Here is a 23,629-nt window from a genome sequence, read left to right on the forward strand (position 1 = left end):
GTGGGTGTTGCCACTCCAATAGCCACTCACTACTGTTACGCCGTAGAAGGTCTATATATACTGTACACGTAGGTTTGCTGTAGGTAACAGGTACGGAGGTGCTGGAAGAGAAGCCGACCAGGAGGAGACCGATGGTTAAGGAACCTGATTGCATAAGTGTCCCATGTGCAGCCTGGGTATTCCAGTTACCATTGCCTCAAAGTTCGTTATTGCTAATTATCTTCCAAAGTGGATGTGACAGTCCGGCTAGGGGTGGCCTCTGACCCCCGGGAGGCAGCATTCAGTACGGTATGATGAAGACCCAGAGAAGACGATGTCAAAAATGAGATCCGACGGGGCAAACGTGGGTGCCCAGGTCCTCCTGGCCCAGCGGATGCCATCTTCGGGGTCCTGCCACCCCCATCCTCCCCTTCGGTGCTGGGCACCGGTGGTACCTGCCTGCGTGGCCGGTGCCTGAGCACCGCTCGCTCCTGGTCCTCGCCGATCATCGGCAGGGCTTGCTCCGCTCCTCCCAGCGGGTCCAGGGCCGCAGCAAGGTGATGGCACGCAGGAGGGGTGAGCAGGGGACGTGGGGCTCCCCCAGCCCCGTGCTCAGGCTGCTTTAGTGGTGACCTGAAACTGCTCCTGGAGAGACCAGCCACGAGGGAGGAGAAGGAACGGAGCCGGGCACCGGGCTGCGGGTGCCCTCCAGGCTCAGCCTGTGACCCCCCGTGCCAGGGGACCGCGGACCAGACCTGTCTGGCTTAACGGGGAAGACACAGGGATGGGAGACCCAGGACCAAGGCTGCATCCCAGGGAGGCTCCATCCCAGCGGCACCACGCCGTCTCTTCCCTCCCCTCCCGCCCGGCCTCAGGCAGAGCTCAGCAGGGAGACGCAGCCTGTAAACCCGGCACCGAGGTCCAGGCTCCTGCCAGCCCCTGGGCTGCAGTGAGACGGAGCGGGAGAGAGCCGACACGCAGAACCCGGAGCATCGCTGGTCTACAGACCTCTTCACTCTGTGTCTGCTGGGCATTCCGACCTCGGCAAGGCTGTTTTCCCCTTCGGATGCGGTTGCAGGAAAACCAAACCAAACCAAACCTCACTCAAATCAGTCCCACAAAGCAGCATGCTAAAGACAGTCCTAAGCCTTGACTAAACACAGCAGACTGCAGGGAATCTGCTCAAATGCTTCTTTAAAAAAAAAAAAAAAGGTAAAAAAAAAAAAGTCACCAGCTGAATTATCCGAATTGGTGTTACTGGGATGACTGGGCACTGTGGGAACCACCAAGAGCCTCCAGGATCCAACACCACAGCCCCTAGAAAGAGTTTTCTGAGCAGGACACAGGGTTGTTCGCGTTCGCCTTTGAAGGAACCTGAACCAGGAGCAGATTTTTTTTTAAAAAAATAATTCCATAAAGTCCACACACAAATGGGGAAAAAAAAATAATGCCAAAGAAAAGAGCTCACACAAATGCACGGCATCCCCACAACGCAAGCATCTTTGGAAGTCGACGTCTCAGCCGATACAGCCGAGGCGCTGAAAGATATAGGCAGCAACTCCTGATAGCAATAAATATGCTAGGCTAAAACCGAACCAGATTCACGTGTCCTCGTTCCTAGTCAGTCGCTGAAAAAGCCATCATTAAAAAAAAAAAAAAAAAGGATGCTATTTATTAGTGCGTAAAAAAATAGGTTTGGAATCCCTGTTTAGTTTTTCTTTTCAAATTTCTGCGTGTATTGACTCTGTGTATGTTAACTGTTAACCGCCGGCGGGACGCTGCCAGCGTGTCCTCACTGTCCCTCTGTCTGTCCTGGTGAACTGAGGCGCGAGGCCGGCCACCCCGGCGCGAGCGGAGCGGCTCAGAAGATGTCGGGGCACGTACTCCAGTCCTGCTTGTCCTTGGCCTCCCAGTAGCCGCCCTTATAGACGCAGATCAGCTCCCCCGTCACGGCATCCACCTTGCGCTCAAACCACAGTGGGATGTAGCCTTCGTAGTCCTTGCCTGTCCGGGGAGAAACAAGGGATAAGGGCTGCTTTTCCCGGTGAGTCCCGCGCTTCCCCCAGCCGCCCAAATTGACGGAGGGTCCTTCCTTCATCGCCAAACCCAGCGGGGTTTCTTCGCCACATTCCCCTCCTGCAGTGAGGGGCGGCCGGCCCCTGCCCGCCGGCATCCCGAAGCATCTCACCTTCCTCCAGGGCTTCCACGGCCTCGGCCTCTCGCCTCCGGCGCACGGCTCGCTGCTTCTCCTCCAGCCGCTGCTTCTCCACGTTGGCCTCGTCCCAGCGGCCGTTCTCCATCAGCCGCTGGTCGGGTCTCAGCCGGCTGTCCGTGGGGGCCACTCGCTCCTCGGGCTCGTTCAGGGTGAGGGCCAGGTCAGAGAAGAAATACATGTTCTCGGCGTTCTCCCTGCGGCCGGAGAGCCCCGATCAGGATGGTGGAAGTGGTACCTACCTCGAGCAGAGCTCCCCAGCCCTTCGTGTCCTTAAGTCTCACCCCAGACCCCCTGATCCTGATCCTGCTACCCCAAACCAGACACGTAGCAGAGCTCCCCAGCCCTTCGTGTCCTTAAGTCTCACCCCAGACCCCCTGATCCTGATCCTGCTACCCCAAACCAGACACGGAGAGGTCCTTTAGGGAGCCCTGCCTCCCACCCTCTAAATGGAGATGCCAATGACACCTCGATGGGCGTCTCGGAGGGCAGCAGACCCCTCCTCTGTTGGCTCCACGTGGGGAAGCTAAAAGCCAAGCCTACGAACTCCGAGTGCTGTATTGCACAGCCGAGACACGAAACAGCTTCGCCCAAGAGCTGCTGGATCCCTGACCGCAGAACTGGTGGCAGCAAGCAGAGGACGCTTTCCACCGGGGACCATTCCAACAGAGCGTCTCCAAAGCAGGGACTCGCTGTCGGTGCTACGAAAGGTTGGAGACTGGTTTGGTGTCTGCGAGCAGCCCCGCTGTGGGTAAGAGTGTTGGAAGAGGGTTGGTCCCCGGAGGGCTAAAGTTACCGGTGTAACAGGATGGCCAGGGACTCACCAGCAAGGCAAAGCAGCCAACGCATCTCCCTGCCGTAGCCAGCAGCCCGAAAAACCTAGCCAGTAACCCCGGCTGCCCAAAACCTACCTGCCAGGGTCCCCCAAAGCCACCCTCCCCTTGCAGGGACCTGCTCTACCCTCTACACCCCAGAAAAAGCCACACAGCCACCCGAGTCCTGGTCCCCTACTCATGTCCTCGGGGCCGGGCACATGAGCCCCCGCCATCCCGTGGGGCTCAGGGCAACACCATTAATCCCCATCCAGCTGTTGCACCCCCGAGCACAGCACCCGGCGCTGAGGAGGGGACTCACGGGAGGGGGTACTTCTTCCACAGGACCTTTGGAGACAGCGTCTGGTAGACGGTTTTCTGCTTGCCCTCCGTGCTGGTGCTGCCGTGGCTGCTCTGGACTATCTTGGAGCACTCCATCTTCTCGTCCCACGTGCCGGACATGACGTAATGGGCTTTACCGTCAGCGTCACTCACCACCCCTGTCACCTGACAAAAGGAGATGGCTCTGGTGAAAAGTGCCCAGAGAACAGGGAGAAGTGCAGGGGGGCAAAACACTTTCCAGGTGTCCCAACCGGAGCAGCTGGACCTGGCGCTGCGTGTCCTCGGACATCAGCTGCGCCCAGCGCAGGGGGAGCGTGGGCCCATCCTGACCATGCAGGTGGGTCTCCAGCCCATCAAACCCTCTCCAGCTCTCCAGGAGAGCCAAAACAGGCTACGCCTGGAGGTGCCCCCCCAGCCCTCCCTGGTGACCCACATCAGAGGTGCCAGAGCGGCTCCTTGACCCCCTGCTGGGGCTCATCCTGGCTCTGGAACTGGGACACCGTGAGCCCGGCTTAGAGGAAAGACCCAGGTCTCACCCCACGCAAGGCTGCCGGAAGGAGCAAGGAGATACTTGGATACGTACCTTTCGGGGGACGTCTCTGGAGAAGTAGCTGTAGGGGGTAAATTTCAGCTGGCATTTATCTTTTGACTTATGGTTAACAATCTCTATTTCACCAGACTAGATGAAAGACACAGAACCACAGCGAGTGAGAGACTTTGCAAAGAGACAAATCAGGCGTTAGTTGTAGTTTGTGCAGGTACAAATCACTTCTGGCTGCAGCCACCACACCGGCTGCCCCCACCAGCCCCACAGCTCGCCAGCAGCAGGGTAAAACCCATCACGCGCAGGACCACCCTGCCCCACGGAGCTGCTGGCCTTGGGAAAAACCAATTAGGAGCTCCAAGAAGCCCCCCCCATCCCTGCCAGGGCAGGGCAGTAGGAGTACGGTGGGGACACCAGGCAGCGCAGGCGTACACCCCGGGGGGCAGTGCCCTTCCAGCCCCCCTGCCCTTCCCGGGAGCCAGGCAGGACCCATCACCTCGGATCCGTAGCCACCGACCTGGTCAATCCAGAGCTTGCCCACGATGATGTTGTGAACAGTGGAGGTGACTTTCCTCCAGACGTAGTGATTCCCGCTGGAGTGAAACTCGAGGTGGATGGCGCCTGCAGAGAGAAGGGTGCCCCGAGCTCAGCGAGGGCAGACGGTGGGGCAGGGCTGCGGGGACACTCCCCTGGAGCACGACGACACCCCAGCACCGTGCTCGCCCCTCTACCTGCATCTCCCATCATCAGCCCCCAACCAGGGCTGGGTCTGGATTCATCCCTCCCCTTGCTGCACGTTCCATGGTCTGCTGCAGACCCGCAAGGCTCTCTGCCCTCCTCCAACTCCCCGAAAGCACTGATTTTAAAAGCAGGTCAGAAACGTGCTGCTTGGTTGTCTCTCAGTGTCACGAGACCAACCAGGCACCAGCACAGCTCTGGGACCAGCCCCGGGTGTCCTGCCCAGCCCAGGGACAGGCAGCAGACAAATAAAACCTTGCAAGGAGGCAGCTTATTGCCTCTGGCTGCCAGGGAGAGGGTTAAAACAGGCAGCAAGCCAACTTTTAAATATCATTTAAGGAGAAATCAATTCATGGGCAAGCAGGATATTTCCAAATCACATCCACTATGGTGCTAGCAGCGAGCAAAGCGGTCTCCCTTTGCAGCTGGCATAATTTCCATTTCCAGGGCAGACAAGTTATCATGATCGGGAGCACGAATCTGTGCTCCTACGTCGCTCGTGACGGAATTCACTGAGCCCTGCGTGAGCCCAAGGGACCGGCATGTTGCTTTAACCTCTGGGGTACTCCATGAGCAGTGCAGGAAAAAAACCATGTCCCGATCCTCTCGGCATAAGTCACCTACCCAGTGGCATGATGGAGAGGTATTTGCCCCTGAACTTGCTGGCGATCGTGATTTCCTGCCACAACGTCCACCCTCGCTTGGAGTAGACGTGATGGGCGGCTGCCGGGGGGTGGTGGCTCACCTGGGGGAGAGGAGAAAAGAGCCCGTAAGGTGACAGCCACCAGCACCGGCAAGCCCTGGCGAGCGCTCGGCCATCGCAGCGTGACTCCTAGGAGAGGCGATAGCTCCACACCAGCTTTGGCCTTGAGGATGGTCCACTGCGCTGACCTGAGCCACCCCATCTTCTCCCGGGCATTGGGGTGAGCTCCTGGGAGGTACCCCGGCAGCACGTGGAGGTGCACTGAGCTCCTGCCAGGATTTTCTAAGGCTCATTAGCAAAGCTTCAGCTGTAAAAAAAACTTAACTTGAGCAACTATGGCTGTGAGATGATGCTGTACTGTGACCCCAGGACACAGCCCCGCTCTCCAGGGATCCTGGCTGAGAAACAGGGATGTGCCGACACCCAGCCCAGATCCCCAGTAATCCCAGTGTAACAGCGTCTCTGCTACCAGCAGTGGCTCCCACTGCTCTGCCTGGGAACTCCCGGGGGACACAGGTCCCCAAGTTGTCCGAGACACATGGATCTGCCCGGTCAAGACTTGGCTTTGCCCGTACAGACCCACTGCGCTGGAAAAGCAGATACGACATCCTCCATCCTGGGGATGACTTGTAAAAGGACAGTGCTCCTGTCCCCCTGCACTGGAAAAGCTGTCCAAAACCAAGGTGGGACCAGAACATCTCAGCCAGAGGGCTCTGCCCTCACCCGGGGTCTCACCCAGCCGACCCGCAGCGCTCTGGCATGGCACACGCCGCCCATCACCCGGGGAACCCGCCAACCACCGAGCCCCGACAGCCACGCCACCGAGTTCAGAGATTATTTGCACTGCTGTAATTACAGGCTGAGCGCCCCGAGCTACTGGATTACAAACGTGAGCAGAGCAAAAAGCTCTCCATTAAATCCCACCGTCACCGGTAGGAGAAAATCCTATTTGGGTAACTGGATTTCAGACACAAGATTCTTAATGCTTTGCTAAGCGCATTGGCGGACTGAGCAGCACACGCAGCATCCAAGGAAAGTTCAGAGGAGTGGGAACATTATCCGTCTGTCCATCCCATGCTGCCCGCACCAACCGCAGCACCAGGGCAAGCAGCACTGCCAACGCTGCGCCGGTGCAAAGCCGTGCTGTCGCCAAACGTGCCCTTTGAGATGGCTCCAGGAGGGAGATTTAGAGGCTCTGCTTGTGGACCGAAGGCTCCAGAGTGCTGCAACGGAGCAGATTTGCTCCGAGTTACAACAAACCTAATTTTGGATGAATTTCGCATGCCGTGCCAGTGAGGGAGGGACTCAAGGACCAGGCAGGAGGGCTGTCCCCACGGGTTCAGCCCGGCTTGCGGCTCAGCTAACGTGGAGGTGTCAGAAATACCAAATTTGGGTACAGATGTGGGAAAACCGGGACCAACTGGAAAAAGTAATTCAGGGCAGGTTATTTATTCGGGAGGGGACAGGAATGGAGGAAGGAGGGTGGTGAAAAGAAGGGTGAAGGAATGAGAAAAGGGATGGCAAGTGGCGTGGTTGGGGCTGTCCAGCGGTACCCGGTGGGCAGCGCTGGGCTTCCTCACCGCAGCCCGAATGAGGGTAATAAACCCATCCTGTTGTTCTGACCGTATCCCGGGAGGATGAGGGGTGGATTGAGCATCCTGGTAAGGAATCACCCGCTTCCTGTAACACCGGGCTGAGCAGGGTGACAGCCCGGGGAAGACACCCCTAATTTCTCTCGGCTGTGCATAAAGCCAGCTGGGGAATTCGGCTGTGAAGCAGGATGGGGGAATCGCCGCCGAGCGAGGGGAGGTGAAGGTGTGATGCTGCTGAGGTGAAGGTGTGATGCTGTGATGAACCTGAGCTCTGTGAGGTTCACAGCAAAGTGCCGGGGGATGCCTGGGGGGATGCTGCCACCTCTGATCCCCCTCCCGGGAGCAGGCAAAGGGACAGGCAGAGCAGGAAGGGGAGGCACATTCGTGGCTGTAGCTCATTACACTCTGGTCGGCAGTGTCCTGGCTCGCTGCAGCCCAGGGCACGAGCTCCCAAGGTGGGGACAGACCATATGGGCATCGCTGGGGACACTCAGAGGTGGCTGACATCGGGCATGCAGCTTTGGATGGTGCGAAGGGACAGCAGAAACACGAATCCTGGGGATTATCTCCTGAAGCACCTTTCCTTTTGTCATGAGCAAGGGGTCACATTTCCAGGACACCCCACAGAGCGTGTTCACCGTCACTGCCTGGAGCAGCACAGCCGAGAGAGACGGGATGTGACAGGAGGTGCTGTCTTGCCTCGGGCCAGAACTTTCCAAGAGTCTGCTGAGCTTGGGCACCTGTTACCACGGAGGGGTTTTGTCCGCACCTACGTGTCCTGCGAGGAGCTGATGGCAGAACATGGCACCTGCTACAGGGGCTCCTCCAAACCTGGGTACGAAGGGCCATGACTTGGAGAAGATGATGATGAGGGACAGAGACAAGCTAAACCACATCAGGGACACTGGTGCAAGCTTGGGCTTCTTCACTGCATATTCCCAGCACGCCCTGTCGGCATGTCCAACATCTGCCTTGAGCATCACTAGCACAGCACGGCACGCCCGGATTAGCAGCAAGACCCTTTTCCCATGGAATGCCCTGCCAAGAAGCCCGCAGGTCTTGGGGGAACGGTCTGCTGAACGGCTCTGCAGGTCTTGGACCTGCGTCGGCCTCTGCAGAGCGACAGAGGTTTGTGATTTTTTTTGATGCTTCTGAACACTGAAAGACGCAACGGTCGCTCTGTCCCCGAGACAGCACAGCCACCCCCTGGAGAACACAGAGCCCCCACCACAATGTCTTGCTTGCAAGGGGTGATAAATGGCCCCATCCCTCCCCAGGAATTCAGGATGGACCAGCCAAGTGTGCTAAATATTAAACAGTCGATTTTCTTCAGAGGTCGCAACTCATTAAGCACTCCAGGTTTTTAATTAAAACCTGCTGTTTGACCGATGCGTGCCAGATGCGCTCTGTGGTTAGAGCATGGGTTGTCAGAGGTTCTCAGGTTGTCCCCAGGATGTGAAACTAAAAACTTTCAGTCCCTCAAGAAAGAAACAAGACCCTGAGACACCCTGAAACAGGGAGGAACCACACCAGAGCTCGCGGGCACCACTGACAAGGCTAGGAGGGAGCTTGGGTGAGGAGAGCTTAGAATCATGGAATCACAGAATTGTTTGAGTTGGAAGGGACCTTTAAAGGTCATCTAGTCCAAGCCCCCTGCCATGAGCAGGGACATCTTCAACTAGATCAGGTTGCTCAGAGCCCCGTCCAGCCTGACCTCGAATGCTTCCACGGATGGGACAGCTACCACCTCTCCGGGCAACCTGTGCCAGCGTTTCACCACCCTCATTGTAAAAGATTTCTTCCTTACATCTAGTCTGAATCTCCCCTCTTTTAATTTAAAACCATTACCCCTTGTCCTGTCGCAACAGGCCCTACCAGAAGTCTGTCCCCATCTTTCTTATAAGTCCCCTTTAAGCATTGGAAGGCTGCAAGAAGGTCTCCCCAGAGCCTTCTCTTCTCCAGGCTGAACAACCCCAACTCTCTCAGCTTGTCCTCACAGGAGAGGTGCTCCAGCCCTCTGATCATCTTCGTGGCCCTCCTCTGGACTCGCGCCAACAGATCCATGCCTTTCTCGTACTGAGGACTTCTCCCTTTCTGCTTAAGTGTTGAGACGTGACAGCAACCCCAGCCCCAGGCAGGCTTCCAGGAGACCCCGGCAGGGTGATGGATGCCCTTCTCCTCCCCTTCTTCCCCACCTCCTGTTCTGCAATGCTGGCATGGGCACACTGTCCTCCTGCTTGGGCTGTGCCCACTTCTGCTTCTGCCAATGCCAACGGGAATTTGCTGGCTGTCTCGGCCAGGAGGAAGGCTCAGCGTGAGGAGATGCTGGGTCTCCTTCAGGGAAGCGCTGCTTTGGCTGGACACGAGCAGCGGGGCAGACACGCAGAGCCCCTCCGCAGACCCCGGCTCACCTGCTCGCACAGGGAACGGAAGCCAAACTCCTCCAGCCGGTCAAGCTCATAGGTTTCCCCCAGCAGTGGGTTGAATGGCTTTGCGGTGCGGTGGACAGTCGTCGAGTAGGAAGACACCGAGAATGCGGCGACGAAGCACATCTGCTCCGTGGAGCTCTCGCACTTGACCGCTTTGTCCAGCAGCTCGTGGTACTCCAGGTCCTCCGTCAGCCTCTGCAGCATGGAGAGCGGCTCGTTGAAGTTTACCTGGAGGGGAACAAGTAAGGGTTAGCAAAGCAAGAGAGATGCCAAGCCGGGCAATTCACCCTTTGCCTTTTTCCCCCAGCACAGTGCCCTGCTAAGCAGCGGCATCCCACACATTTGGCTCTCCGAGCACGGTGCGATGCACACCAAGAGCCAGGGATCCAGGGTGGATGGAAACTGCACCTAACCGAAGCAGCAGCCCCGCAGGACAGCTCACGGCGCGGGGCTGGATGTGCCAAGGCACGCTGCCTGCACGCTGCCTCTGCAGCATCACGCAAACGTTAAATAAAGGCAAGAAATGCGTGCTCTGCCGTGCTCCCCGAACTGTACCATGACAGCATGAAGGCTTTGAAGTTCCCAGCTGAGGCGTACGAGAGAGCCGGCAGCCCTGCGAGCTAACCAGATATTGTCCCAGGTATCACTTTGCTCTGGTGATGGAGCACTAGTGACCCCCAAAATGAGCCTCAACAGCAAGACCAGCTCCCTCCTGCCTCCCGGCCAGCATCCCGCCGGCCACGAGCAAGAGGCGACACAGGGCAGAGCTGTGCTGCTCCCCGGGCTGCCCTCCATCGCCTCCTGGCAAAGCCATGCCCGCACCGGGCTGCAGCCCAGTTGCTCAGAAAACCTTGAAAAGCCGCATTTTGGAGTCTCGCCGCTCCTGGGACTGCAGCCCCACGACAGCACCCGAACTGCATGCGTGAGTTAGAGGCAGCAGCGGCAGCGATGCCCTGTGGGGCAGAGAGCGGAGGGGAAGCTCCGTCCTGGGAGAGCCCAAATGGGTCGGTCGTATTTCCACGCCCAAGTCATTGCTTTGTCAATTAGAAAACTTTGCCGTACGTTGCCAGGTTGGACAGGCTGCAAACATCTCTGGGGGAAAAAACCAAACGGTTGATTTCAGCAATATTTTTTGTTCTGAAAAGAATTGAAATAAAAAAAATAATTGAAAGGAAGATGGAGCTACTTTGTCTCAAAGGTCTTCTGCCTCAAAACCACATGAAATTCACTTTTTACTTTCAGTTCAGAACAAAGGAATATATTTTAGAACGAGCAGATGGTTGAAGGATGGGAGAACCAATTCTGTAAGTCACATTACATTATTTCACACTAAAGAAAACAAACCCCAGATCATTCCACTCAGGGTTTTAAGCAGCAGGGATCTTACAGCATCCAGGAAAGAAAGAGCTGTGTAGAAAAGGCAGCATCACATCCACACAAAAAAGCAAATCACAGCCGGCTTGAGATAACTCTCGGGAGAGATGCAGGCGGCACGAGAACAAAGCCGGCAGCTGCGTTCTCTCCACTGGCACCGCTCAGGCCATGGCAAAGCAAAACCCTTCCACGACAGGTTTTACCCAAAACACAAAATCCCTAAAGCTGTTGTCTTCCTTTCCAATGCTGCAGGTTTGTTTGTCCAGAGGAAAAACTAAGGAGCAGTTTTTCAGTCCATCATGTTCCCTGGGTAGGGGACGGGGTCTCAGAAATGCTCCTAATTTGCCAAGAATTGGGTGAAGCGCACGGAAGGAGAAACTCCCATTGCTCAGTGCACCCAAGAGGCTCACCGATGGTTTATACTCTAATTAACCACGTTTCCCAACAGCCCTCCCCGAGCCGGCTGCTCCGCTTCCTTCTCCTCCTCCTTCGTTCCGTTTACCGCGTCGTCAGCGTGAAAGCCCTCCGTCAGCAGCTCCGTCTCGATTTACAGAGCTGTCGGCTTTTCCTGCACTCCAAGCACACGTACTACAGAGACAGAATTTAAATGCCTGTTGAAAGGAGATTAAATTGCCCCGGCTGCCTTACCGCGGGCTGCTTGTTCTTGGGGTGAATCTCCCAAGGAAATACCGTGTGCGGCTGAGCTTGAGCTGTGCAAAGCATCTCCCTGCCTCTGTATCTGTACAGATATCCAGAGAGAGGAGCTGACAGCGAGCAGCTGACGTGGGGCTGAGCCCCTTCTTTACAACCCATAGCCCTGTTGAACAGTTTACAGAGACAGCAGTGCTGGGAAACCAGATCCATTCGCCCCAGGGTGGGGATGGAGTAATTACATCCCCCGAGCTGGCACGGGGGGTGGCTGCGCAAGCAGAACATATTGCTCTCAGGTTTGGACAGCTTTAGCAGCTCCCAGAATGATTTGATTGATAGGGAAGGTATAAATTTCCTCTCTCCAGGCACCGGCAGCTACTGGTATTTCAAGTCCTGAGCTTATTTCTGTACCCATCACGCCTTTATTTGATATTGATGCTGCTGCAGAAATGCTAACGGACAGCGCTGGGCTGTGTATCTCAGCTCGAAATAGCACAAGGAAGAGACAAACTCACCGTTCTCACTCAGAGATGAAAGAGATGAAATACAATCAATTCAGCATCCAAACCTCTGTAACACACTCCTTCCCCTTTACCCGGCAAAGGAAGGACCCCAAATACGGCTCCAGGGCTACGGTTCACGCTTTGCTGGGCTACTTCCACTCCAGCCAGCGCCACAATAAGCCCCAGCCACCCCCGGCTGTTTTACAACTCTCCCAAGCTTGCCAGGACTTCATGGGTTTTGGGGAAATAGATTCTTCACCCAGTCCCATCCATGCCGCTCACTGGGCTGGTCAAGACCCGCTAAAGAACCGGCAGCCTGGCAAGGGCTGGTTTGCTCTGAAAAAAAGGGCTGCGGTTTTGGGAGAGCTTTGGCATGGGCAGCATTTCGTCCGGGTACGTGAGGCACAGGGTTATTTATCTGCAAGAATTAAACGCACATCCCACTTACCCTCTGTGGCAGCCCATGTGAGGGGACGTTCCTCCAGACAGACCCCTGCCAGCCAAACCCTCTCCTGACCACCCGCAGGAAGTCTTCGCCCCAAGGAGCAAACGCAGCAGTGCTGTAAATCGCCCCCATGGCACCTCCTTCACTAAAGGGCCACCCTTTGCAAGGAAAATAAAGGTACTCTAGGTCCCTGGTGCGAAACACGGCCCTGCCCGCTGTCGGTGCAGGTGGGGCTGCTCTCCGAGCATCGTGTGATCAGCAACGAGGTCTCTTCTTCTAGCCCCTGGGTGAGACACTTGAATCCTCAAGGATTCAAGGCGTCCTGGTTCTCTGCTTGCCTCGGCACCACCTGGAATTGTAGAGGTCACTTGGGCAATGTCCTCTCTGCTCCAGCTTGCCCTGGCGCTCGTGTGACCAGGGGCACGGGCACTCCAGGGCTCTCCGCAGGCACCACAGAAGGGACCAGTCCCAAAGAAAGAGCCGACCCAATTCAAGTAGTCCCTAATGTAACAGCCACGACGTCAGAGCCATTTACCACAAAGCAATGAGCATTACAGCTCCGTGTGACTGAGAACAGCCTCCTCCTTCCTGGCTGGTTCAGCTTTCTGGCTGTGCGGATGGTTTCAAGGGGCAAATAAATTGCAGGGAAAAAAGTAAGGCTTAGAGTCAGCAGAGCTGAGCAGCGAGGACACATCGGTGCTGCGGAGAAGAGTGAGGTGGTTTCAGAGGGCTGGTGACATGCTCCTCTGTCCCGCTCGGGGCTGCTGTGCTGCAGGACCACCTAGAGCTGTAAGCCAAATCCTTTGCACAGCCAAGAGCCGTGCCCAAACTAAACCCTCAACACCGGCATCATGGCAGTACCCTCTCCGTCGGCCCTCGGCACCTGGGACACGCTCACTTACGGGCATGGGGATCTTGGAGAGCTCTTTGCCAATGCAGTTCTTCATGATGCTCCAGAGGTTAAGGCTGTAGTTGGGTTTGTCGGGGATGCGAGTCCGTCTCCTTTTCTTTGGCAGGAGATCTTTGCAAGTGGACTCATTGTAGCTGCTTTGATTTGAGCTTTCAAAGACCTGAGGAAGCAACAGAAGAAACACAGGTCTAAGCTGGACTCACCCCGCACGACCCAAACGCTCCTGGGAGCAGCAACCACAGCTCAGGAGACACTGTGTGAGCTTGTGTCGGGGAGCAGCGCTGGAAGCCTGTTCTCCAGGGCATGGGGGAAATAAGGGTGCAATTGCCCCCCAATGCTGTCCTGCCTCCCTGAGGAGGGTGTTTGGGGTGCTGCTGTAAGATCACTGACATCCGTCCCCCGACCATGGCTCACAGAGCAACCAACTCTGCTCCATCCTGGAGGCATGGAAGGGACCTGGATGGAGAGTCCCTCCAACAACCTCCTCCTCTCCTCCTCCTCTCCTCCTCCTCTCCCCTGGCTTCATCCCATCGGGATCGTCCCTCCCGCTCTGCGCAGCCAACTCACACTGTCCTCCAGGTTCCAGTCCTCGGGGTGGCCCTCGCTGGCCCCACTCAGGTTACTGCCCGAACGCCTGCGGGGAAGAAAGTACCAACTGGAAAACACGAACAAAGGCAGAGAAGAGGAGAGAAGAGCCAGGGTCGGTGCAGCACAGCTACCATCACCCGGAGCATCTCCCCGCACCACCCCAGGGTGCTGCCGGGAAGGCAACAGGGTGACGGAGGCCGTGCGCAGGCATTGGGAGGGGATGCTCAGCGCGGGGTGTCTCAGCCTGGGGGCCCAGAGCCTCTGCGTTTGCCAGCGAGCCCAGCGGTGTGACCGTGGTTCAGACCGCAGGTGCCTCCAGCTCAGACTGAAGCCCAGGGAGGTGAAAGAGCAGGTCAAGGCAGATGAAGGCAAGGTACTCCCCGCTTCTCCCAATGCTCCAAGGGATCTGCTTCCCAGTCTCTGTCCAGGCTCCCCTTGAGCCTGTATCAGCTGCTGGGGAAGAGGACTCACCTTTACCACAACACAGGCTTGACGCCTGCCCTTCCTCGCCTGCTTTGCTATAGCTGGGGCCATCCTCAGCCTCGCTTGCTCCAGGAATGCAAGAGCAGACGGGCGCAGTGCAGAGCCCTAGGCAGAGGCAGCTCCTTTGCAGGGGGACGTGCACGCAGAATAACCCTCCGCGGGAGAGGATGCTGCCCTCAAGCCTAAGCGCAACACCGGGCAAACCGTCTCGCCCCTGCTCTTCCCGCACTGGCAGCAGGTTTCACCAGATTGTACCGTGCAACGCGTAGCCCTGGGGCAGCGGCTCGTACCTGTGGTGCTTGGGGTCTGCGGTTACAGTGATAAAAGCTGGTGCATCCTCCATGGCATCAAAATACTCCGTCTCTTCATCTTCATCACTGGCCTCTCCCTTGGCAGACTGCACACTCCCTGTTGGTGTGAAGGTTTTCAGATGCTCAGGTGCTGCTGGTCCCCTTTTGAACTCATCAAACACGAGTCTGGCCCCAGAGCTCACCCTCCTCCCGCCATGTCCCCCCCCAATGCTGGTTCCCTTTACAGCTTGTCCCACTCCTCTCCATCCCACTCCACGACGAGAGGACGCCGTACCAATTTTCAGCTCCTAAAAGCAAAGAAGTGCCCTGGCAGTGCGTGTCCTGCTCCCCAGCCTGGGCACACAAGGCTTCCCTGCTGTGCTTGGGAGCACCTCTAAAAATGCCATCAGGCTGCCTGAGCCAGACACACGTGCGTGACTCGCACGCCCATCCTCGTCTAACAAGGCTGCCACACCAGCACCACCCCATCTGCCAGGAAATAGGGTTTGGATTAAAATGGGGAAAAAAAAAGGGTCACATGTTTCAGGTGACGCTCAGAGAGACTTCCCGGTTGTCACGTTTTCCAGCCCTGCACTTCTAAACATTTCTCTTCTCTGCTGCAGCAGGAGAGATCGCTACGAAGCCGGGAGCAGATGTTAATTGCAGTGACTTTTGAGAGCCGGTGCAGCTCCCCTGCTCCTGCCCTTCCTGCGCTGCTCCCCGAGCGCAGCCTCACCGCTCTGCCACAAAACCACCGCTCGAGCAGCCGCGCCGAGCAGTCGAGCAGCTGCACCAGTGCAGGACACGCCGCAGAGCTGACCACCTCTCTCGGGACCTCTGGGCGATACTGCTGCTTCGGCAAGGGGGATGCCGCCGGCGTCTGGCACAGCGCTGCCGAGGCCACGTGGAGGGACCAGAACAGCCACCCCGGCTCCAGCCACCTTGCCGCAGCAGCCCGTCCGGCTCAGCAGTTTGCTTGGCTTCCCGGCGGGGTTCGGCAACCTCCTTCCCTGCATCAATCCCACACTCCTCCAAAGGAGCAGGGCCACCCCTTGCGATGGGGTCAGGCCATATTCGTCCCTGTCCTTACAACGACTACACCCCTGCCCTCCCCAGCTGTGCCACAGAATCGCAGAATCATTTGGGTTCGAAAAGACCCTTAAGATCATCGAGTCCAACCGTTAACCTAACACTGCCAACTCCACCGCTAAACCATGTCCCTGAGCGCCACATCCACACATCTTTTAAATACCTCCAGGGATGGTGACAACCACCTCCCTGGGCAGCCTGTTCCAGTACTCGACAGCCCTTTCAGTGAAGAAATTTTTCCTAATATCCAATCTAAGCCTCCCCTGGTGCAACTTGAGACCGTTTCTCTAAGGCCATACAAGAATGAGCGCAGCGCCTGGCACTGCCATCCCCCCCTAACAGCCGCTGTTCTCTCCCTTGAGTCTATAAATCCTTTAAAAATAGGACAAGGCACTATTTGCAGTTTTTGGCTACTAGGCTGTAACTAATGCCTCCTGCGGGGAAGGAGATTTAGCACAAATATGCAAAGCTGTTAGATTTTATTGCCCAGTAACTCTTGCGACCAGCAAATGAGTCCCGGCTGTGCCACCGCCACCCCACGCAGCCGGGAACTCGGCAGCGCCAGGAGACCCTGGGCTTCCTCCGAGCACCACGGCTACCTTCCAGCAGCCAGAGATGTGCCCGCCAGTGAGGGTTAAAGCTGTTGAAATATTCTGAAACAGCACAAGCAAGCTGGGGACACAGCCCTCTCCTGCATCCCTATCTTGGGAACATCCGTGTCCCCAAGCAAGGAGCAGCAGGACAATTAGGGACAATTATCGCATAATGGGATCCATTAAAAAAAAAAATCATGGGCATACAGGACATTGCTTTGTGCATCCTTCCCGACCCTGCCAACTTGCTGGGAGCAACCGAACAGAAAGCCCACATCCATCCCAGGGCTTCCCGCAGGGCTCTGCCCCCCGTAACGGCACCCAGCCCTGCGGCCCAGCTCGCCGGCGCTCACCCTTGGTGGTGCTGGTGATGCCGGTGCTGCTGGAGGACAGGCCGGGAGCTCCGCGGCAGGCTCGCTCCAAGCTGTTGTGCTGCTTGGCTAACTGCTCGATGGTCTCCTCCAGCCGGATCCTCTGCTCCCGTTCATACTGCAGCGCCCGCTGCCATTTTCGGCTGTGAGTTTCGGCTAAGTCCAGGAAATCACGGCAAGCCTGGAAGGGAGGAAGGGACACATCAGCACCCAGCACAGCCCTTGCAGCCCAGGAGCTCATCACGGAGCCAGCGCCAGCACATAGTGACTCCAGAGCCGACTTCCCACGACTCCACCCTCCTCCTCTCCCAAGATCGTGGTTTTACGAAACAATCTCAGAGCTCTGCACAATCCCCCGTATCCGTGGGGTAAGGACAGTTCAACTCTGACCATCCAAACCTGAATCATCTCCAAGGAGATGGCTGCAACACGGACAACTGCCCTGAGTCCATGAAGCTTTTGTGATGTCCCATCTCCCGCGGCAGCCTGGCTTGCCGTGCCCCAGCCCCGCAGCCTGTTCTGTCCCCGAGTCCATCGCTGGCCCCCGGGAGCCCAGGCTGAGCTCACACAAACCTCAGCCAAGCCCAGCTTTTCACGGACACCCTGAGATCTCAAGAAGCCACCTCCATCCCCAACCCTGCAGAGGAGGAGAAGCCGGACAGGACAACGGTCCCTAGGGTGACAGTCACAGCCAGGAGAGGACGGTCAAGCTGGGAGCCGGCGAGCCCTCTGCTCCAAGGAGGCAGAGAGGGAGGATGCCCAGCTCCTCCCCAGAGCCACACAGCCCAACAGGCAGCGAAGGGCCTGGCCTGACCCCCGCAACACACTGACGGTGGCCAAAAGCCCTCTCCTTCAGAAACTGTGGCCAGTGGGAGTAGGGAGGTGATCGTGCCCCTGTACTCGGCGCTGGTGAGGCCGCACCTCGAATGCTGTGTTCAGTTTTGGGCCCCTCACTCCAAGAAGGACACTGAGGTGCTGGAGCGTGTCCAGAGAAGGGCGACGGAGCTGGTGAAGGGTCTGGAGCACAAGTCTTGTGAGGAGCGGCTGAGGGAGCTGGGGGTGTTCAGTCTGGAGAAGAGGAGGCTGAGGGGAGACCTCATCGCTCTCTACAACTGCCTGAAAGGGGGTTGTGGGGAGGTGGGTGTTGGTCTCTTCTCCCAAGTGACAAGCGACAGGACAAGAGGAAATGGCCTCAAGTTGCGCCAGGGGAGGTTCAGGCTGGATATTAGGAAAAATGTCTTTACTGAGAGAGTGGTGAAACATTGGAAGAGGCTGCCCAGGGAGGTGGTGGAGTCACCATCACTGGAGGTGTTCAAGGAACGTGTGGACGTGGCACTGTGGGACATGGTTTAGTGGGCATGGGGGGGTTGGGGTGATGGTTGGACTTGATGATCTTCCAGGTCTTTTCCAACCTTAGTGATTCTGTGATTCTATGATTCTATGTGTGATTCTCCTCTCCACGATGGGCCCTCGGGACCCACCAGCCGCAGGGACACACGCAGACGCACTGGGCACAAAGCACTGGGATGCACTAAGCACTGCCTTGCAGGACACACTGTGGCCCTGTCCTGTGCCACCAGGCAGGGGACAACTGGGACACCGCAACTTAGGCTGACATCAACCTCCGCTGCAGCCCCCCGAGCCCCCATCAGCATCGCCACGATTGCAGGCGTCACCCATCCCCGGGCACGCTGGACGCCCAGCGGGAGATTTCCAGGCGCAGGACGTTTGCTCGGGGATGGGACGCTGCCAGCTCCCGCAAGCTGCTTTTCTACCGTCTGAATGGAGAGAGCCAGCCCTCAGAGTTCGAGTTTCAGGTTATTTTTCACATTAGACTGAAACATCGAGTCCCCTCGGCTTCGCCGCTTCCTTTGCGATCAACCCCAGGTGAAGCTGAGCACAGAGGCAGGGCTGCACCTCCTCCTCCCTCCCCTAAATCTCTGCAAGTTGGGATGTGCTAAACTTCTTCTTACGTTCAAACGTAGGAAAATACGATTTTTATGGCAATTCTAGAGGAGGTTGGAGGCAGGCTGGCAACTCGCAGGCAGATTAACTGTGCCTGTGCTTGGGCTAGGTCGAACTCATCGCCATACCAAGGGAGGTCCTCTTTAGAGAAACGCTGGCCTGAAAAACTCAAAACTATTCAAAAGGACTAAAACCAGAGAATTTTGACTGTCTAACAGACTTCTAACCACCCCCAGGACTCAGTTATTTTCTGTGTTTCCATCTACTTGAATTTCACATGTGATTTATTCAGCTCCGGGCAGGTTACTCTAAATTTAGGCTGCAGGTGGCACCTGAATATCGAGGTATCTCCTGGTCAAGCAACAGGCACCTGAATATCGAGGTATCTCCCGGTCAAGCAACAGGCTCAGGGCTTCAGCTTCCATGACCTGGCCTGATTTTACCAGGATTTGTCCAAGAAAAGCTCCAATTCATCCGTTCTTCATCAAACCTCTCCTTTGGATAGGAGCAGAAATTGAGTCTCATCCAGGGAAAGAAGTTTTTCCTTTGATAACATCAGAAATGAATCTCTGGAGAAGTGACACAAAGCATCAGGTTTTCGTGTTTTAGGTGAAGAAGCACAAAGCAGAGGGAACGAATATCCCAGCATAATAAAGAAAAATGCAGGAGGTGGGTGCGTGTGCTTCCAGTGAGACCCTCACCACCACTACCACGTCCACTGGGAGCTCACGACCGTCCCCAGCCTCACCTCGAGGAGCCCCCAGTCGCGGGAAAAGGCAGGAACCAAACTCGGATCAGATAAACGAAGGACTACCACGAGTTTGCGCCTGTCCTTTGGAAAAGAAAAATCAGCGTAACCCATCGTATTTAAAAAGATGTTTCGCTTTGTATGCACCTCTGCTCTCTCCTGCTTCCTAACATCTGCAGCGTGGAAGGACCTGACCCTACGTCTGTGTTACCTCCATCCCCGATTGCTCTCACGGCGCAGAGCTCAGTCCACCCACGGTTTCTGCAGGATCAATCCCAACATCAAACTGGCCAGGGTGAATTTAAACTCAAAGACCATGCTCTTGCAAACCTGCTATTTTTTCCAGTGCGGACGGGTATATGCAAGCATCCCGGGGGTGAGCTCCAACATCCATCAGTCTTCAGCATCGTTAAGGCTCTCCCATGAGACGCAGTCATATGTGGTTTTGCTAGGCAGAAATAATTCAGCCGAAAAGTGTTTGCAAGCTCTGAACGCGGGTTTCTCCTATGGCGTCACCTTCTCAGCCTCTCTATTTCCAGTTGTGGCCATCAGCAACTCTAGGAAACAACTCAGCGATGCTGTCACACTGACGGAGATACCTGCCTGCCCGAGCTCAGCAAATATTCCCCTGCGAGCACCACGCTGCAATGGCATCAAGGCGGTATCATTAGCCAGGAGAACGGGTGGAAATCCCCCCAGGAAAGGAGAGGGGCAGAGCCCTTCGCCCATCCTCAGCGCCACGACGGGCAACGCGGCTCCTGCAAGCTTGGAGCAAGGCGGCAGGTCGCCCCGCTTTGCTGTTTCTCTGCAGGCAGGGAGGTCCTGTCCCCCCCAAATTCCTAGCTGTGCTCTCACCCTACATCCCCCCCAGCCCGATGGGGACCACCCAGCTCCTCCTCAGGGACCCCCTGGGGCTCTGCAGATGGGCACGGGGAGGTGCGAGACCAGACTGCGGATTTTCAGGGCACTTTGCACCGCATCCTCACCTCGCTCTCGGCTCCTCTTGCTACCCCGAGAAGTCCCGTTGGCAGCCACCCACGGCCACAAAGCCCACGGACGGACGCTGCCCTGATGCCTTCACACCCAACTTCAAGCTGAAGGCTCCTACCAATTAAAACTAACCCATGCCCCAAGCTGGCACGTTGGCTTCTTTTATTACGCTGATGCATTGCAATAAGAGGATGAAACCACAAGGGCAAGTAACGAGATAGTGGCTGCGACCTTCCCAGCCCGGCAAAGCTCATTATCTGCTCCGAAGGTTCCTCTCTGCAAGCAGCCCACATGCAGTAGGCAGAGAAATACCCGTTTTGGCACAGCTCACTGGCACCGAGGACGGAAACTGCCGGCTGTCCCCGGCTCAGGGGGTTGAGTGTTTTAAAACGATGCGCTAGGAGATCACCTGTAATTATTCTGCTGCAATTAAACGCGATTTGTAAGGTATAATGGTAAATTAGGGGGAAAGGAGGTAATTACAGAGGAGCCACGCGAAGGCAGCCCTCCAGCATATCACCAGGGAGCTGGGAGCCACGGGATGCGGAGGAGAAATTGCTCCATCAGTCAATGGAAATCAACGTCCTAAATAAAATCACAGCAGATAAAACCTCAGGTCCTCCCATCCCAAGGCTGCCGAGCTTCGCGGAGGATCCATGCTGTATCCCAAAGGGAAATCTGCACCGACAGGCTTCATTTACAGCCATATAAAAAAAAAAAAAATCCACGTGATGGAGAAGTGGCCATTGGCATTGCAAACTTTCTCCACTGAGCATGGGGAGGTTTTGGGAAGATGACCAGGATGGTCCTCGCGCTTCCCCAGACCCCGCCGGAGGCAGCGGTACCTCCACGCAGCAGGTTGGGACTATGCTTGCTCCTGGGAGCATCCCACAACTTGTGTCCACGTGGATTTAGAGGCCGGCTAGGGTATGTACAGGGTTTATTCCGTTTTCGAAACTGTCGGGCCACCTTTCCGCAGCCTCTTCCTCTGTAATTCAGACACTGGCACAAGCGTCCTGCCCGTGGTCTGATCCAAACCACCCCGCTCACGAAGCATCCACATCAACCCGGGCAAGCATCACGTTTGCCCGTTGGAAGAGAAGCGATGCCGAGGGTGGTTAACAGGAGAATGTCCTGCAAGAAAGATCCCCCAAGCCCAGCTCCCCAGCTGCCGGCAGCAACCAAGTAAATTGAAGTTATTACTTTGGTTTTATACCTTCTACAGCCAGACGGCGCAGAGTTTCACAGGGATGCTCGCCGCAGGTGAGACTGGCACTGAACAGGGCTCAGGGTGTATTTTTCCATCGCCGCCTCTGTTGACAGAGCTCATTCCTGAGCCAAAACGTGTCCCAGACCCCCAGCGCGGAGCAGGGGCAGCACCGCAGCACCAGCCCACAAGCTCCCTGGGCTGCAGGGAGCCGGGGGCGAGCAGCTCAGACATGCGCATCTCCCCCAGGGAGGTCGGTATCGAAGGGAAATGAATCCCAGCCCTGATCGCGGGTTCGGCTGTCTGGTTTTCCTGAACCCCCACGGCTGCTTGCGCGGTCCATGAGGAGCCAGGTCTCGGCCTGAGATGCCTCAGCCACGTCTCTGCTCCATCCTGGCTCACCGCCCGGCACGGATCCCCAGCCCCTTCAGCGGCTCAGACAAAACCCCACCGTGGCAAAGGCTGTTTTGGCCGTCCCCACCTTTGCTGGCAACAAACCAAGACCGGCAGTCATTGCGTTACGGCGTTTCCTTGCACAGCACCAGCTCGAGCGAGGAGCCACCATGACCCTTCCCCAAGACAAAGAAAAAGGCACATCAAACACGGCCGCAAGCCGACATCCTCGGAGTCCGCGTCCTCCTCAACCGTCAGCAGCGGTAATTAAAACGCCGCTGGCTGCTGCCTTCCACCGAAGGACGTGACCCAACTTACTTCTGGTTACAGCTGCAAAAGCCCAGAGAGCTGCACCTTCCCCTTGGACGCACCTTCCTCTCGCAACGAAACCCCTCGCGGCACGCTGTCCCCGTCCCCCCGAGATGCAGGAAGGAGCCCACGGACACACCACACCGGAGTCAGCACGCCAGCGCGGTGCTGCTGCTCGGTGCGGTGGGACACACCAGCGAGGCCAGCCCACCGCTCCCGGGGGAAACAAATCCGGAAGGAAACAGTTCACAAGGCTCCTCCGGGACGGGTCAGCCGGGTTCCCTGCTCCCGGCTGGGATGGCTTCGCTACCGCTCTCCGTGACATCCATCACCGCGATGCTTTTTCCAGCTGGCTGAGCACCACCAGCTCCCAGGGCTGTTTGGTGCTGCCGCGGAGCAAGAAAACGCAGCCAGGAAAATGGTCCTGGAAGAGAGGGGAGCGAAGGGAAGAGGGAGACAGGGTCGGAAAGGGGGACGTCCTGCCAGGTGTGGGTTTGGGAGATGATGGTGAGATCCTGAGCAGCGAGTGGCCGTGCGGGGAAGGGAGGAAGGAAGAGCGACGTTCACGGAGCACAACAGCCGGAGCAGGAGGCGGCACGACGGTGGGATGGTCTCCGCGTGTCTTCCCCCACGCAGAGCCGCAGCAGAAGCTGGGACGGGTGGCAGGAGAAGCCCCAGAGCTGCTACTTCAAAGCCCACACCCTCCCATGAGCAACCCCAGCGCAGGATTTGCAACACCCCACAGCCAGTTGCCCAGGATCAGGCCCGCAGGTGACACCAGCGCGTTCCCAGCAGCACAAGAGGCACACGAAATACCTGCTCTAGGATTTTCCAAAACCGGTCAGGCTCTGCGGTCCCTGAGATGGGGCTTTCACAGGCGCAGCAGCCAGCACCCCGATTTCTGATCGCTCCTCTGCCGGTGGGTGAAACAGGTCAGGCCAGCACCCATTGTCACTTGCACCCCAACCAGCAGCACCCAGCTTGCACCAGCTACAGGTGGGGGGCAGCTGGGGATCTTGGGGTGCTCTGCGAAGCTCCCGTCAATGCAGGGGGTGCTGGCAGACACCATGCACAGCCCAGGGCAGGATTTAACCCTTGGGCTCTTTAATATCAGCTGTCACACACTGTTAGCAGGCGTCTGCTCAGCACCACGGGCATCCCAGCAAGGGAGAGCAAGCGTAGGAATTACAAAGAGGGATCTCCCCACCGCTCTCCAACTGGTTTTCTTGGATGTTTGCAAGCAAGGATTGGAAATCCACTCTCCTAAGAGCGGCACCAGAGGCTCAGGCATCCCCACAGCCGCTGGATTTCTGACAGCCACCGTGCTGCTTTGGTGCGGGGGACCGACGGTGCAGGGTGCAAGCAAAAA

The 23,629-nt window shown here is 56.9% G+C and overlaps 1 protein-coding gene across 1 annotated transcript in view; it reads right to left on the minus strand.

Moving 5' to 3' along the window:
- Positions 1–1,630: 1,630 nt before the first annotated feature.
- OSBP2 (oxysterol binding protein 2) overlaps positions 1,631–23,629 on the minus strand; it is a 94,800-nt gene continuing 72,801 nt past the window's right edge. Inside the window, exons 3-13 of the mRNA XM_059827537.1 lie at positions 16,631–16,829; positions 14,596–14,713; positions 13,804–13,868; positions 13,227–13,345; positions 9,334–9,579; positions 5,252–5,372; positions 4,407–4,510; positions 3,929–4,024; positions 3,326–3,510; positions 2,168–2,388; positions 1,631–1,983 (exon numbers count right to left, since the gene is read on the minus strand). Coding sequence (XP_059683520.1) covers positions 1,841–1,983; positions 2,168–2,388; positions 3,326–3,510; positions 3,929–4,024; positions 4,407–4,510; positions 5,252–5,372; positions 9,334–9,579; positions 13,227–13,345; positions 13,804–13,868; positions 14,596–14,713; positions 16,631–16,829 — 1,617 coding nt within the window. The 3' untranslated portion in view covers positions 1,631–1,840. The remainder of the gene's footprint in view (positions 1,984–2,167; positions 2,389–3,325; positions 3,511–3,928; positions 4,025–4,406; positions 4,511–5,251; positions 5,373–9,333; positions 9,580–13,226; positions 13,346–13,803; positions 13,869–14,595; positions 14,714–16,630; positions 16,830–23,629) is intronic.

This window comes from Gavia stellata, chromosome 21 (assembly GCF_030936135.1).
Source record: "Gavia stellata isolate bGavSte3 chromosome 21, bGavSte3.hap2, whole genome shotgun sequence".
In the NCBI taxonomy this organism is placed as follows: Eukaryota; Metazoa; Chordata; class Aves; order Gaviiformes; family Gaviidae; genus Gavia; species Gavia stellata.